The sequence below is a fragment of the Periophthalmus magnuspinnatus genome, chromosome 17 (assembly GCF_009829125.3).
Source record: "Periophthalmus magnuspinnatus isolate fPerMag1 chromosome 17, fPerMag1.2.pri, whole genome shotgun sequence".
In the NCBI taxonomy this organism is placed as follows: Eukaryota; Metazoa; Chordata; class Actinopteri; order Gobiiformes; family Gobiidae; genus Periophthalmus; species Periophthalmus magnuspinnatus.
In genome coordinates this window covers 20642000-20659183 of record NC_047142.1, presented here as the reverse complement: position 1 = coordinate 20659183, position 17184 = coordinate 20642000, and the positions used below count along the sequence as shown (strand labels likewise).

General features: G+C 37.2%; 1 protein-coding gene across 2 annotated transcripts in view; it reads right to left on the bottom strand.

The window, feature by feature from the left end:
• adcyap1r1a (adenylate cyclase activating polypeptide 1a (pituitary) receptor type I) overlaps positions 1 to 17184 on the bottom strand; it is a 37652-nt gene that overhangs the window by 7211 nt on the left and 13257 nt on the right. Inside the window, exons 3-12 of one of the 2 annotated variants that reach the window (XM_055228419.1) lie at positions 15763 to 15859; positions 4666 to 4776; positions 3907 to 4007; positions 3732 to 3829; positions 3264 to 3396; positions 2192 to 2345; positions 1857 to 1917; positions 1694 to 1763; positions 1519 to 1610; positions 595 to 675 (exon numbers count right to left, since the gene is read on the bottom strand). In XM_055228419.1, the coding sequence (XP_055084394.1) occupies positions 595 to 675; positions 1519 to 1610; positions 1694 to 1763; positions 1857 to 1917; positions 2192 to 2345; positions 3264 to 3396; positions 3732 to 3829; positions 3907 to 4007; positions 4666 to 4776; positions 15763 to 15859 (998 nt within the window). The remainder of the gene's footprint in view (positions 1 to 594; positions 676 to 1518; positions 1611 to 1693; positions 1764 to 1856; positions 1918 to 2191; positions 2346 to 3263; positions 3397 to 3731; positions 3830 to 3906; positions 4008 to 4665; positions 4777 to 15762; positions 15860 to 17184) is intronic. The other variant, XM_033983085.2, reaches the window with a different exon arrangement.

Below are 17184 nucleotides of genomic sequence, written 5' to 3'. Positions count from 1 at the left end.
AATAAATTCTAAGTTATATTAAGAAAAAGTATGTAGTATAGAGTAATTTGCATCTTTCATGGATTCACTGAGTAAGAACGCTGCATCTGAATGAGTCACATTGTTGCACTATGTTACTATGTATTTTTATAACCAACAGAACTATAGATTACACAAAATGTTGTGCTAGAACAAACTTGCAGTGAAAGCATTTCATAGGGTTAAAAAAGTGAATGGACACACAAAGCACAGGACAAAGACACAACACACACACACACAAAACTGTGTAACACTGATGCAGTTCAGTTAAACCCACGGCTCTTTAATAGGAAGCTGTATCTCAGCTACATGTGTGTAATGTCTGATATTTATCATTAGTGTGTTTTGATGACTTGTCCCAATTTGAATTGTGTGATAAAAGCATTTTATTTTTACAATTCTGAATTAATATGAATTACTATTCTGAACTATCTAACTCTTCAGCCAACTTTGGCCGAGACAATATTAGTTATATTGAATACACTTGAAGTAATAAGTGATTGAACCTGCATAAAGGGCATAAACAAAAGGCCGTGAGTGGAGTGGCCACACAGACACGTGCACACACACACTTACAGTGTGACGGCGGATAACTCTGACATCCTGCACGAGTGCTGCACTGCCTGAGGCTCACTGAAGCATTTCTGAGCACAGCTGCTACACAGCACAAAGACACACAACACACAGGACACATCTTTAACACACACAGCCCTCTGCATGGGGGCCAGGAGGGGGCGCTGTGGGGGACAGGGGGGCAGGACTGTCATGGGCCAAGTGTATGGGACAGATATGAGACATCATTATATGAAAACTGCTGAGTAGAACCTGAAAACATCAACATTCATAACATTGTGGGAACATTGGCCCTTTTCATCTGGTTTTTCTTCTATTACTTTTTTGCAGAAGATGATGTAAGTAAAACATAGATGTGTAAACAACAGTATAACTGGAGGTGTCCTTGGTCTTACTGAGTCACAAAGTGTTAGCTCCCTCTGCATGAGGACAAAGCAAACCTCCAGACACACTTTGTGCTTGTACCAAACCCACAGAAACAGAGAGGGCTGTGCGTAATTTAAAGTAGTCTTAAAAATAAGGACCGGTCAAATGCAGAAGGTTTAGTCTATTGTCCCTCCGACAGGCACAACAGAGTACACCTTAACCACAACAGCCTGTCATCCATTAAAGGAGGAATACTTTTATAACTATACGATACATGTATACTGTATAAGCTTTTAGTGTTTGCTCTGTAGGAGCTAATTACTGCTCCTGTAACTTTTAGAACAGGCCTTTTTGACACAGATTGTGAAAACTGGGACCACAGTTTTGAGATGTTTTTAATTCCTAATTGGCTTTGAGATGCATAACGTGCTAAAGCAGAGGGGCTGGTTAGAATATGACAAAGCAAAATGTAATATTAAAACAATTTGTTATTTTAAATTGTGACTTGAGACAGAGAAGAGACGGGACAAACACAAAGTTGACACAAAAGTTGTGACTTACAGGTAAATGCTTGACTCATTCCCTCCGATGTCGGGAGACTGCAGCTTCTGAACCAGGATGATGATAATCCCAATGAAGAGCACAAAATTAATCTGGAGAACACACAAATTATGAATTAATTATTAGATGTCATATATCTTCCATGAAATAAATCATCTGTATGCACGTGTAGTACCATAATAGAAGCCACAACAGGTCCTTTGATCACCCACCAGAGGGCAGTGTGCTCATTCGTATCCCAACATCTAGTGAACAGATAAGTCAAAGCATGTATTCTTTTCCATCAATGACAACCGCTTTTACGATATATTTTATTTTATGATGGATGTGAGACTTACCCATAATCATGGAAGTGGAGCCTCAGCACAGCCCACACAGTCACACAGATGGTGGGGGTCCCTGTAACAAAAGAATAGCTGTTTTTTAATCAAATAAAAATGTGCAACAGATGTGATCAGAAAACATTTGTATTTATCAAAATGTCTGCAATTTGTCTAAGAATCAACTGAGGCCATCTGCTTTGCATTCATCTATGACCTATGAGATGAAATGTGCTGATTGATGCACAGTTCAAAAAGTGTACTTTGTCTTTGATCAACAGATTTCAAATTGACTGTAGATTCATTAGAATATATAATTTAAATATGTAACTATTTGCATACTAAGGACTCACCCCATCCCACGATGGTGTACCAGTAAAAGTAGCGTCTCTCGGGGAAGAAGGTCTCCACCAGCAAAGTAAACAGGTACAGGCCCTCGATGAAGAGCCAGAAGTAGTTTGACATGACACAGTAATGAAAGAAAACCATCACGGCTTTGCACGCCACCTGCAAAACCAGCACAGGAGAAATAAGTCATCTTTAGGAGTTCAATATTTACTGTGTTAAGAGTCTGTGAACACAAGATAAAACTCACGGCTGCAGTTCTTAAATACAGGACAATGCAGCAGGGTCACTGTTGTAAAATGTCAGAGCTGTAAATGTCACGACAGGTAACATGTGCCCTAATGCTGTGAAACACAGAGCAAGCACACTGGAGCCCCAGGAGGACAGGGTCATTTGACCTCTGTACACGATACAATTATCACTAACATACTGTCAAACCCCTGTCGACTTATAAGGGGTAGTGACATCACATCAAAAACACTGGGATCAACCAATCACAGCACTGATTTGAGATATGTCCCGCCCACATCACATTGATGTGCTGTCAATGTTTAGTTAAAGGGTCACAATGAGCATTGATATGCTAATAGCCCTGGGAGAAGGCTTCAACTGGCCTTGCTAATCCATTAGCATAGCTAATTAGCTTTATTTATCATGGCTGCTTAACAACAGTGAGCAATGCACTGTTATAGACAAAGAGCTTGTTTTGCATTTATAATCAAGGAGTATTAGTCATCTAACAGTGTGTCTGTATTGTGTGAAAAATTACATATGATTGAAGTTCATTCAAAAGTGCATCTGAAGCAGGAAGGATTCAGGACAAGTGTCTGTCCCTGACCCCTCATATCTCCCATTGAGCAGAACACATCCATTTTACATCATTATTGCCTCTCACAAGAATTATCCGCTCCCATTCTGTTAAATCCTTTAATATATTTTACTAACACCCAAGATATTGACCAATGCCTCACACAACATACAGTATTGGGTACTGCTTTGCATATTCAAATGCCAATATATTTGTACATTTCTTGTATAAAATGGAGTAAATATGTAGTGTTAACTGTAGTCTATACTTACAGTGCTGGTGAAACAATGGTCGCTGTCCTCCTGCGCGTACAACACTCCATCCTTTATAAACACAGAGATGGCCCTCAGGATGAACGACACAAACAGGTTCATGTGGATGAAGTTTCTGGTGCAGTGGAGCTTCCTGCAAGTCACAAAATACAAAGCAGTCATTATGGGCCATTGAAAGGAATCATTTTAAAGTTGAACTATGTCATTTTCTGTGAAGGGTGCACTAAATACATAACTCCATAAAGATAGTTTTGCTTGCCTGGAATGTTCCATGGTATTGCATTAAATGTATTTTTTGCATTCAGTAAATAACTTGTCTTGAAAAGCATGAATTCTTGGTAAAGCATAAAGACAAGCAGGTGGCGGACCCCCCGTTGGAAAAGGCACATAGTTCACCTTTAAAGATCATAAAGGATTATCTGTGCCAAATGAACAGCTGTTCGTTTTGGTCATGTAAATGTCTCTCACCTGAACCTGCAGAGAATGACCATAGCAGTGGTCAGTGAAACCAATGAGGTGCTGTAGCCCACAGTGTACAGCGCTTTAACCGAGGCATAGTACATGTCCTGTAGGGGGCGACACCAGCATTAGACATTATTACAACATCCTTAAATATAAAGGAGAGGTAATAAAACGGCCTTACTGGTTTGGTGCTGTTGTCATAAAAGAAGCAGACGTCCACATAATGAGGATAAGGCTCAGACCAGCCATACTCTGTGCAGTTACGACTCACTTTTCCCATTTCTAACAAAGATACAGACAGCAAAAATGTACTTTTAACACCTTAAAAACTAAGATGCCTGCAGAGATGGGTGGTACTCAGTCATGTTTACTCAGTTACATTCATTTGAGTAACATTTTCATTACTTTTTACTTTGTTCTTATCACACTGCCTGAGTAATATATTTTAGTGTAAAAGTATTCTTATTTGAGTAAAAGTAGTGTTTACTCTTCTCACTTTCAGTCTACTAGTGACAAAACATTTATGTTAGAATGAAATTATTTGAGCATTTCTTGCACCGCTCCTGCAGATACAATTTCCATTTTTGTGGTTTATCCTTTAAAAATACCCAGGTTCCATCCATCCATTTTTTTCCCCACTATAAGCAGGGACTCCCAGACTTCCCTCACCCCAGACACTTCTACCAGCTCCTCCAGTGGGACCCCAGGGCGAGTGGGATCCCAGGCCTTCCGAGAGACATAGTCCTTCCAGCGTTACATTAACTTCATGTCCTGATAGTTACTCTTACATTTACTCTTACTTGTGTCTTTCCTGGACTACTTTTTTGTACTTCTACCTGACAAATATTAGTTTGATGCAGCTTTACTCGAGTGTAAGTACATTTTTTGACTATTCTACGTTGTACATGTATAGTATGTATGTGTGTATGAGAGTACGCACCATCTTCGGGACTCATGAAATCGTGGAAAAGTTCTGGACAGTTGACCACCACCACCTCTCCAACGTTTGCAGCCTGCCAACAGGTCAGATTGTCCCACATCCACGGACACACTGAGGGAGAGACAGGAGAATTAGATACACTATAAGGACATATATTTTGGAAAATTATTTATTTATGTTACACAGTATTGATGGCTCCTCACACGTACAATAGGGCTGAAAAAAAAAACACATTACATGTATTGTGACATTCTTCTGCTGCAGTCCATACTGACAATTTTAATATATGTCAGGATGGACTGCTATGCCAGTCAGGATTGCCAGGTTTCAGCCCACGAACCGGCGTAGTATCTGAAACAAAATCCACTACATTACATTATATAAGTACCACTCTTACGGTAACACAGACACGCCCCTCCAGACCCACTGAAAAACTGCGCTAGCAACAACTGCTGACAATTTTTTTGCTTAGTCTGGTACGTTTTTAAATAACTTTTATTGAAATATTAAAATATAACAAAGAACGCCACATTTTACAATTTAAACTCATTGATAAATAAAATAAAAATGCTTCCAAACACTTTAAAACAATTCCTGTTTGCTCTTCAGTACATGTTTTTTTTCTTTTTTAAGGAAGTACAGTTGACATCAGTTTCATCCACATATATACTATCTTAAGCCCCATTCATACATGGAATTTCATCCTTGGAATTTACCTTGCATTTACCCATAACAGTTTCATGTGAGAACAAGGCCAGAACTGATGTTCTTGCATTTTTGATCTGGAAATTTCCCAGGTAAATTGCAAAGGAAGCTTCTGTGTGAACAAAACCACAAAATTGCCAGCTTGGTTTCATGGTTACTCTATGCTGTTACATTCCATTGTGATTCAGTTTAATGATGCATTCAGGTTAGTGTGTTGCAGAGGCTCAAATGCCAGGTTAAGTGTGAACATAGCAGATCCAGCTATGTTCTAGGACTGTTGCATGTGTGCATGGGGGGCATTGCTGAGTGTTCTGACATTTTGTACCCAGCTATGTATGAATGGTTGCCTGGTCCAAAATGATATCTCTGTATTTTTTACACAGATTGATATCAGTCTGGTGAACACCTCCTTTGTTGTGGCTCAAACCTGGTCAAAAATGATCGTGCAAAATCAGATGTATTTCTTTTTCAGTGACATGTGTTAAACGAAGCTCATTGGTCACCTCTGATTTACAAATAAAATCAAACTGATCTCACCTCAGATTAACAGTTTATTGCTTCATAGATCTTGCAGAAATCCGCAATGTTTTTCAGCCCCTGTGATATTTTTTTCCTTTATTTTTTTCAATATGAACGGACCATGTGTGTTTCCGATTGGCTAATTCACCTGTCAATCATGCCTATTTCAAAACAGGGACATTCACCAGCAACCAGACATCTTCGTATGTAAGTAGTATGAAGTATTACCTATAATCCATACATACTTTTAGATAGAGATACCAGCAATCAGCAACATTATTAACCAGAAAAAGAACATTAACAAACACGGTTGCTATTGGTTACACAAAATAGCTAAAATTATTGTCAAGGGTAAGATTAGAGATAATATTTAGTTTATTTGTGATTAAGCGGCCAGCCCAGGGACATTTGAGTTTTAAATGATTCTGGCCTAGTTACTGCTGCTTTGATGTGGCTGTTGTGCGCCAGGCTTAAATGATATCCTATGCAGCGCCATAGCAACCAGCACACAATGTAAATCAGTACAATCCATTTCTGTGTCAATCTACACTGTGGGGGAGATACTTCAGTTCATATCGCCTACATCTAACACGACACTGACAAAAAAAAGATGTATTTTTAAAAATCTGCGTGCAAATTCTGTATCTAAACAGTGGTAATGCTGTTGACATGAAACTCATTTGTGTGTATCAAGTAAAGTAAAGTAAATAGTAGTAGGCTTATTGGTTTTTATGTAGCGTGTAAACTTAGGAAATCATTTGTGGGTTTGTGATTATCTGAAAATATTAAAATCCTTTGTCTTGAAGGTGGAAAAGTGCTGTAATGTGACCATGTTTACCAGTTACATTTTCCTTTTTGTGTTAATGTTCAGATTAAATAGATTCTCAGTGTAACAGATCCAAAAATAGTCAGAAAAAAGAACGTTATTGTCCCTGTCTATATTGTGATCAAAATCATTAGGGTTCCTAGATGAGGCATTGTTCAGCTCTTTGTTCTGTCGTCATGTTTGTATGAGAGGAGTTGACTGTTTCAGGTAAATGAGGCGTAATTATTGTCTTTGTGTTGTCGACGAATTACCTTATGTAGCATTTTGTAGCTCATGTGAATTGGTCCAGTTCATGCAGCTTTTTTTCATGATCAGAACCTTTGCTTTCTCTGGTCTTACTTTTAACTTGATAAATATTTTGCAGTTCTCTTTGCATGCTTTGATTTGATTCTTCCTTTTTTCTCACAGCCAGTGCTTTCCATGCAATTTTGGTGTTTGCGTTTGTCACATGGTGCTTGTTCATAGACGTGCTGGTTCCCTTAAGCTGGTTGAGGACCGCCGCCCTGCTCTCCAGTTGTGAGATTCGTTTTTCCTTTTCCATGCATAGTAAACGCAGCGCTTTCACCTCATCAAGCAATCAAAGAATCAATTCTACATTCCATATCAACAAATCACCTTTTTGTCAATGTAAATCTGCATGAAAAACAAAGACTTTTCTCCATAAAATATTAATGCTCACTGGGTTTAGTGACTGTATATATGTGTATCAACTATAGGGTAATACTGTATATTGACTCTAGGCCTGTCACAATGAGGCTCCATATTTATCTTTTCAAAATTGGGAGGATTTTTGATTTCTTTGTTATAATTTGCTAAGATTTGAGCTGTAGAGGGTTGAATAAGTCGCTTCTGTGGCTAATTATTGCTTCCTTTGGCTATTTATTTGTTACAGCTCAAGTCTTTTAATGAGACTGTTTATTTAAAAATGCTTTTCTTGGGATTATTTTTCTAGATTTTAATCACCGGTATAAAATAGTTTTAATATTATTGTTTATCACAGTATATCTCTATAGCAATATATCGTGCTTCAACATTTTTTGACTCATTGGCTTCAGTGGTGGAAGAAGTACTCAATTTTGTCACTAAGTAAAAGTACAGATACTAGAGCAGAAAAATATTCAAGTAAAGAAGTATCACATGAAAAAATCTACTCAAGTAAATATTAAAGTGCGAGTATTTTGCGTAGAGTTTAAGGTCTTATGAGGCTTCAAATTCAGTGATTGTGATAAAGATGTGTTGTATGTTGTGTGATGTGTTGTATTTTTTCAATAGAAACAAAGAAATCAATTGTTTTTATTTGTATATTTTTGTTTGTTCAAATTATGAACATGTTAAAAATAAATCCTCAGACTTTTCAGTCTAGTTAAAAAATGTAGGGGAGTAGAAAGTACAGATAACGTTTCTCAAATATAGTGAAGTAAAAGTATAAACTATCCACTGTAAAATTGACTATAGTATAGATATAGTAAGTACAGTACTTCACGAGTGTTACTTCATTACCTTCCACCACTGATCTTGTATAGTTCTTGTTTTGTACCATGACTGGCTGGTTTTACTTCTGTTTAGCTCCGCCCTTTTGCCCCTATCTTCTCGTCTGCTTCGCTTTGTTCTATTTTTTTCACCCCTCACCTCTCCACATTATTCCTGTCTGATTTTATCGCTGTGAAAAGGCATTCTCCTCTCTCTCCTTCTCTGGGAGCTTATATATGTGCACGACTTGACTGTACCTCCTTGCACTATAGACAATCCTCCATTATGCATGCATTCTGCCTATATACGTATATATATTCCTGGATATGTGTGGTGCCCTTTGCTTCAAACCAGCTCTTTCTAATCTGTTTTGCCTCTGTCTGGTGATCCGGACATGCGCCAATTACCTTCTTAAAGGCCAAATCAGAGTCAAATGAGGCGCGCTGAGCTGCAGAGGTAACAGGGCTTAATAAAGCACTGTGTCTGCATCACTGCCTATGAAACACTGGATACTGCTACTCTCCAATGGACTGCAACTGCACACCATCCATCTACACATAAAGGAAACAGGGAAATAAGCAAACAGCTATGAAAAATTATCAAATTTTTCCTCATAAATTCATCGTTATCTGACCAGCAGAGGGGATGTGATTTTTTATTGCCTGACTCAAAGCAGGCAACTTTAGCAGAATACAAATGAGGAGTCAACATCGCATTGTTCCGTGGTGAAAGATATCCCTTTATCGAGTGTTTTGTTTTTTAGCTGGACAGATTGTGAAGTCAATATCTAATTCTCACCAATGTTTTACAAAGCAAGGAATTTACAAAGCTGGCACTCCTGTGTTTTGTCATCATGTGGGAGGCTTGAGCTGAATGATTTGGGGAAAACATCTATCTGTTTAGTTTTTAATGAGGGGTTATTATGCAAAATCAACTTTTTGGAGATTTGTACCATGTTCTAACGTTGTTCCCGTATCAAAAACATGCTGGAATGGGTTTTATATGTCCTCTTTATGGTTAGCAGTACCCACCTATTACTTAAATATACAAAAGCATGATACAAAACAGTACATTACAACTTCACAAACCTGATGTGATGTGCGGTAGTTTCATTATCGGGACGCCTACTGACAGTGTTGTGAGCTGGTGGGTCAAACTTAGCTTTACCCAACAAGAATAAAGCAATTAGCAATACCCAATCTTCCAAATGTTTCTCACATGTACTATCTGCCCAAAGGATCCTTCACAAAATCTTGATCATTATCTTAGTCAGGAGTGCGGCTGCGAGTTTAATCAAATCGTATCAAAATTGCAATTTGAATGGACGTAATTAGTATCATAATTGCCTCCATAAACAACATAATATCCTGACTTACTCCATAAAAGCTGCTAGCTCTGTAGTTTTGATGTGCAAACATGTTCTGAAATGTGATTCTTGTATTAGTTTGTCAGTTCATACTTTTGTCGTTTGGTCTATTCTTCTGTTAAAATTGTAAACTTTGAAAAAAAACATAAAACACAAATCTAACAATCCCACAATCACTTGCAATAAGATAGAAATGAACTCCACAATGAAAGGCCCACACATTCTATCCATTTAATTTCATTTCCATCAGACGAAACAACCATTTAAATAACATATGTATTACTTAACTACTTTTCATTTGATTTTCGTAACTTAAAGCTGCACTGTGTAACATTTCTGGTGGAGTACTTGTCTTCATGGAAATGTTATTGCTTTGCCAAGTCAAACAACAGGAATCCGTAATGTTCCACAGTGTGACATTAAAGTTATCTAGCTCTACAGAGACAAGCAGGTGTCAGATCAGAGCATGTTTTTAAGATATTTTTAAAATGCAGATACGCGCACATCACTGGTGACGCTACTACAGTGAACACAGAAAATAAGACAAAGCCTGTACAGTTTTATTTATAGCAATACAAACACCATAATTGAATATAAGCAGAACTCAGATACTTTTCTAACTGCATATATTTACTCCCACTATTTTATTAAAGTAACAGTACTCTTACTTGAGTCTAAGTTTTGGTTCTCGTCCCACTGTCAGTAAGACTAGTTTGATGTTGACCATATTACATCATTTGCACCGTCAGATATGATTTAGTTATTTGAAGTTTTTGTAGCTCTTCTTTGAACATACATGTGCATTATTTAACGTTTTGTTCTTCTATTTATTATATGAATTTTTACCGCTACTTTTTTCTATTTCTACATGAATAATATTATTTTGAAGTAATGTTAGTCTTACTTGAGTAAAATTAGCTACTCTACCCACCTCTGAACATCTTCAGCGTAGACCTGTCATGATAATTGTTATATCAACTTATCATTCAGTATATAAAAGATGGAAACATATATTTTGGGACTCAATGAGTGTACAATTTCTTTGGAAAAAGTGGGGGAGATTTGGGGGTATTTTTGTTGTAAAACAATAAGATTGGACCTATAGAGGGTTGAATAAGTAACTTTTATGGCTAATTATTGCTTCATTCTGCTGTTTATTTGTTGGACCCCATGCCTTTTAATGATTCTGTCTATTTAAACATTTGTTAACTGGGATAATCCAGCTTTATTATTATTGCAAAGTAGTTTCATCAGTATCGTTTATTGCAGTATATCTCTAACAATATACCCTGCTCCAAAATGTGTTATTGTGACAGGCCTACTCCAAGAAGAAGATAAGGCGGCTTACCCTCCAGGAGAAAAGCTACATAGTGGACCTTTACGTTTCGTCAAGTGGGACAGAAGATTTGCTGGACCTACTTTTCAAATCTACCTCATGTTCCCTGAGAAAACGCTCTATAACACTGTCTCTCTGAATACAAATGCGCGATCACTGACTTAGAAAAGATGGCATATCAATAAACATTAAGTCAATTCCTTGTTATCTCGCTCAGGATTAACTTTTGACTCTCAATGATTCACTTTTCAAATAAAAGGCCTTCGCACCATAGACTTTATTAGCGCTTTTCATTTACAATCTAAAACCGGTAGAGTGTGATTACTGCAGCAGACAGGAAATCGTTATGTTGCAATTTCACACAGCTCACAAATAAATGGCGGGTCACAGTGGCACGATTATAATGTAATAACAAATGAAGAATGAAATGTGCGTTTGAGAAAGGGGGCTCCTGATGAATTGAAAACTCAGTTGAATACCGTTACTGACAATCCCCTTACTCTGCATTTTGAGTTCCCCAGCAGAAGCTTCCTGTCAGCACAAAGTAAAATGGACAAGACAAGCGTTGGTTAAAATGACTGCACTGGCTCGTAATAACTGAAGCTACGTAACTTTTAAACACTAATGAGGCAAACGGGACGGAAGCTGCTGACAAAGTGTGATTAATGAATTCCTGCTGGATATATCTAATCATTAATTTAAGTTTAATTAAACAATATTTGGTAACCACAAGTCGGGGTGTAACACTGTCAGATTCTACAGTTTTGGGACAGAAACCGTGCTGTTCTACTCAAGAAACAGTCATCTTCTACTTTAAAGTTCATTTTATTTTATGTTTTTATTAGTTTGTGATTTTTTATGTATTTCCTATTTTCTGTAGCACTTTGAGTTACTTTATGTATGAATTGTGCTGTACAAATAAACCAAACCTACACACTATATTGTATGGTCAGCTTCCTTAAAGTGGGGGTGTTATGCAAAAAATAATCGCTTTAGCTTTCTCCCACGTCGCTTTAGCTTTCTCCAACATTGTTTCCTCATCAAAAACGGAAACAATGCTTGGAGAGATGTCATCCGTGCATGTTTCAGTAATCTAGCGATCTCTCCCTCGCCTTATTCAAACCCTCCACACGGTTAGCTATAAAATTCTGTCCAACACAAAAATGTCCAAAAATATACAAAATCATGATACAGTACAGTGGTTTTATAAGCAGGATGCGTGCTGACTGTGTTGTGATACCGCTCTGAAGGGGGAGCAACTTAGCGTAGAGAGAAATGTGTTGTTGTTTTTTTTGGCAAATACGGCATTTTCAAAACAATAAAAGGTAACATAGTGATCTGAATATGTTATGTGGTAGCAGTTAATACCACACAGAAGTAAAATAACCCCTCTTTAAATAAATAAATAAATAAAAGCACTGCTAACGTATGTGGGTTTATTTTATTTTTAGTTAGTAGTTTATTTGTATAGAATTCATTAATATAATCCTTAAAAAAATATATAGTCTGAAAATGACAATGACTGCGAGAAAGCTGCAGTAGCTAAATCTGGTACTTATCATATTTTTATTGTAAAACTCATGAATTTGAACATGGCGACCATCAACTAACTAATTATAGAACTGTTAAACCAATTAATCCTCTTTGACTCGCCCATCAGATGAAGTTATATTTATTGCCTTGTCAGTTTTAGATGAGCTGTGGGGTGCAGTCTGAGCAAAGGGCTGACACAGTGACAGCCACAGACAGACCTCCTTCACTCTCATATTTATTCACTCTGACATATTTATATGCTCCGCTCTATCCAGAGAGAAGACAGAGCCAGCCATCACTTCTGTGCTGAAACTAAAATGCACTATGCCTTTGTTTTGCATCATCAATTTCATAAAGTTGCATTCATTTGTATAAAAAGTAGGAATTCAACGTCCTGGGTGAAACTAAGTAGCTACTCAGGTCTAACACGAAAACTAAATGTACCTAAATTTACACAAAATGGTAGCACTTTTCCACCTTTAAGGCACTCAAAGCACCGCCAACTTGTGGGTCAGCCAGTGGTGTTTATGTCGAGAGCGAGATCGAACCAACAACCTTTGGATCAGTGACCAAACACAAACAATGTTGGATTTAAGCATAAATCCAACATTGTACTGATCTGAACTGTACTATATACTACAGTGCATTGTGTAAAATGGAGACAAGCAGGTAGCGGACACCAGTTAAACGTTACACAGTGCACCTTTAAACACAAAACATTTAAATATGTAAATTTAAGAAGTTAGGGGTTTACAGACATGAGTAACACTAAGGTACAACTGAGTTACACTAAGGTATTACTTCAGGTCTTACTAAACTTAAAATAAATGAATAATCAAAGCAAAAATAACAAAGTATCTTTATACACACAATTGTAATGAATACTTAATATCAATTTTGACAAAGAGTAAATACCTGACACTGTTATTCTGGCTATAACAGCATTGTCATAGTTTTATATTATGTTTTATATTAGTTTTCTGTTATACTGGAGTGTTTTAAATTGTAAAGCACTGAGCAACCAAATCATACTGCACTACTAGGAATGTCATGATAATTACTATATCCACTTATCGTTCAATACATAAAAGTTGGAACCATATATTTTAGGCTCAATATTTATTTTATGTGTATATTTTCCTTGTAAAATGAGGAGATTTGGATATTTTTGTTGTAATATGATAAGATTTGTCTGCTTAAAAATAAGTTAACTGGGATTATCTGGCATTAGTGTTTTTGTGTCAGCGGCATAAAGTAGTTTCAATATTATCGTACATCGTTTATCGCGGTGTATACCTGTTTATACTCGTGCTTCAACCACAATGGCTTGATGATTAAAAATATTATTTGTGATATCAATTTTTGTCATTTGTAGGGTTTATATTTTAGGTAAAAGTGGTACATACGGTAATTTAAGTTACTGTACTAGTTGGAGCATTATGTAACTTTTTTGTAACTTTGTCTCCATGGAAGTGCAATGGCTTTATCTGGAATTCTCCACGGTATGGAATTTAATTTATATATCTTACATTTATTCATTTATAGATGTTTGGATAGCTAAAATATACCTTGTAAATCATGAATTCTTTCTGTGAGTGGGGTCGCCTCTCCACAGATTTGACTTGTAATTTGGCCTGGTGGTGTCACCTGCTTGTCTCCCTGATAGATAAATAGATAGATAGATAGCTAGATAGTTTAATGCCATATTGTGGAGCACACAGAACATCATCTCCATGGAGACAAGCGAGTAGTGACAGTGCCTCTGTTTTTTAACCCTTAATCTCCTCCTAGTTTATAGCTTGTTAGGGAGTTTATTTTTCCGGTGTACTTTTCTATTTTACTGATACTGGTGTTTGCGAGAGGCAGAGGGGTGAGTCACCGTGCAGTTGGGGTAGTGGGGGTCTACAGCTCTGTCTAATGAAAATCACAGCACCGTGGACAGAAAAATAATGGTTTCCAGGAATCCCATACTGCGTTCCCACTTTTATACTGACTTGGAAGAGATTGTAAAAATCCACTTGGTCTGAATCTGTGAGGAGGCATTTGGCTTGAGAACTGTCATTGGATGGCCTCCTATGCTACGCCGTCTCTGGCAGAAAAAGGACAATTTAACCCACCCCCTCCATACACACACACATACATACACTTACACACACACACACACACACCCTCCCTTCACCAAAGCTAAACCTTCTTTGAGATTTTCATGAAAAGTAGCGAGTGTTTTAATCACAGCAGTGAACAAAAAACTGTTTCTGTTTTTGTTTATGTTGACTGTTTGAAATCTCTCCCTGGTGCAAAGCGTTGTTGTTGTGTCCTTAGGCAAGACACTTCACCCATACCTCGCCTATATATTGTAAGAATGTGTTAAACTGTAAGTACAGAATGGCAAAACAAAAACTGTGTGTGTTTTTTTTTGTTTTTTAATGCACAATAATAATTAACAAACTGTATTCAACATTGTTTAAAAATGACAGTTGGACAAAATAAAAATAAAAAATAAATAAATAAATAAATTGAAAGAAGCCAAATCTTTGTTCAGATTATAATGAAAAAATAAAATAAAATAAAAGTGATTAACCACAGTGTAACAAGAAAAGTAAATTTCACTTTTGTTAAGGTATTCAGTTTGAATTTTTTTGTTATGTTCTTAGGCAAGGCACTTTACCTATCTTGCCTATGTGTATGTAAGAAAAGAATGGAAACACAAGGTGCCCAACTGTAAATGTATGTAATTATTATAGGTCGTAAGAGAAGATGTTATTATTAGATTATTATTATTAATTATAGTAATTAGGATGTGCAAAATGATTATATTATAATATAGTCATTTGAGGCCTAAAATAAGTCAGTCAGGAAGCTTCAAAATAAAACGACTACAACATTCTCTCCTCTCTTCCTCTCTCTGCCCCCTCTCTTTTAACATAAAGATTGTATTCAACTCTGTAGGGTTGTCCAAAAAAATTACAACCCAGATATTAAATTATACTAAATATAGTATCCAATGTAAGTACTCACAGAATTGTACCTTTCCAATTGGATTATATTTTTATAACCATTGTGGTATTGAAATTGGTGCAGAGTTTCATGCCTTTGCCTTAGGATCAAAAGAGACAAAACTACAGTCTTGAACAAAGAAGAGTAACAAAAAGTACTATTTCTGGCCTTTACCACAGCTAAACCTTCTTAGAGATCTCCCTGAAAAAGTCAAGAGTTTAACCGCAGCAGCAGAGCCAGAGGAGGTGGGAGGCAGTGGGGGCTTCATGCCAAATTATGCAGGAAAGATGAGAGGACAAATACAATCAGCCACGCATGTCCACACACGACCACAGCCACACCAACCTAAATCCAGGTCCTCAGAGGGGTCGTGCGACGCCATCCGCTCCATGCACTTCTCATGTTCATGCTTGATTATACAGTGCTCGGACTCCGGGGCCACCTGGAACAGAGGAGAGAGAGAAAGAGAGAGAAAGGGAGAGAGAAAGGAAGACACAGAGAGAGGTACTGGTATTAGACACGAGAGATTACACCGCTGGGAGCTGTGGGCTGAGAAGATGGAGACGGGTATAGAAACATGTGGTAATATTCGATTTCTCTTTTTTCTTTGATTTTTTTTTTTTTTGTGATACCATAATTGGACAGATTTTACCCCAGGTGCCCTTCCTGTCACTACGAATCACATATGTAATAAGGATAAAGCCTGGGACACTATCAGAATGTGGGTGGGTGAACACTTATATACTTATATTTTTTTAGCTTATAACATTTAAAGTAAAAATTGATTTATAGGCCCACCATTGCTGTAATAATTGTACGTGCATCTTACGTTACTAATTCAATTTACTAAACTACAAATGCCAAGTTACTGTTCAGCATAAAACTGAAACTTTCAAACAGACACTCAGATTTTTGTGTTCCTGCATCGTCTTCTATCAGCTGCAGAAAAACCTCAGCCGCTCTCATACATGTAGCTTCCTCCATCTTAAGGTGGGTTAGCGCCGCTAGCTTCCTTAAGGCCTCTTCACTCTCATCCTTGACAGGTGTAATATTTTCCAGCCCTGAGTAAGATGGCTGACTCATCACTGCATCCCACTGCTCCTCCAGAAGAATGTCCTCCTCTCAGAGCTCTGTCTACAAATAACAATACACTGTATCGAAATGTCCTGGGATCCACTCGTGTTTATGATGTGACGTTATGAACAGGCTGGAATCAAAGGTGCTTTTCTTGTGTTACTGTACATTTAAAGTCACCTATATTACACTCATTTTTATCTGTCATAATGGTGTTTGCTTATCAAAAACATACCTGGAGTTTTGCTGTGTTTCATTCACAAACATGTAACGGACAGATCCTGCATATTTAGGCTGCGTTCTTCTCTCAAACTAAAAACACTCTGTTCCACTTTGTGATGTCATGAAGTGGTAATACAGGAAGCAGTGCACTGTGTTTTTAAACTCCATACACCTTCGCTAGAATCAGTTGAATAATTTCAGCCAAACTTTGAAGCTACAGCTATTGTTTGAGTCTCACTGTGCCTTCTTCGCTTTTTCAGAAGATATTGTAGACTTTCTAAGGAAATCTCAACTGAACAAAGGGTAAAACAAAGATATATATATTTTAAAAGGCAACACCTTATAGTTATTCTAGTGTATTGTAGAGTAAAGCAGTTGGGTTGTGGCTAAAAAATAGCAGTTTGAGTTTAGAACTACCACCACATGACATCACAAGGTGGAACAGAGCATTTTGAGCTTTGGTGATGTGGA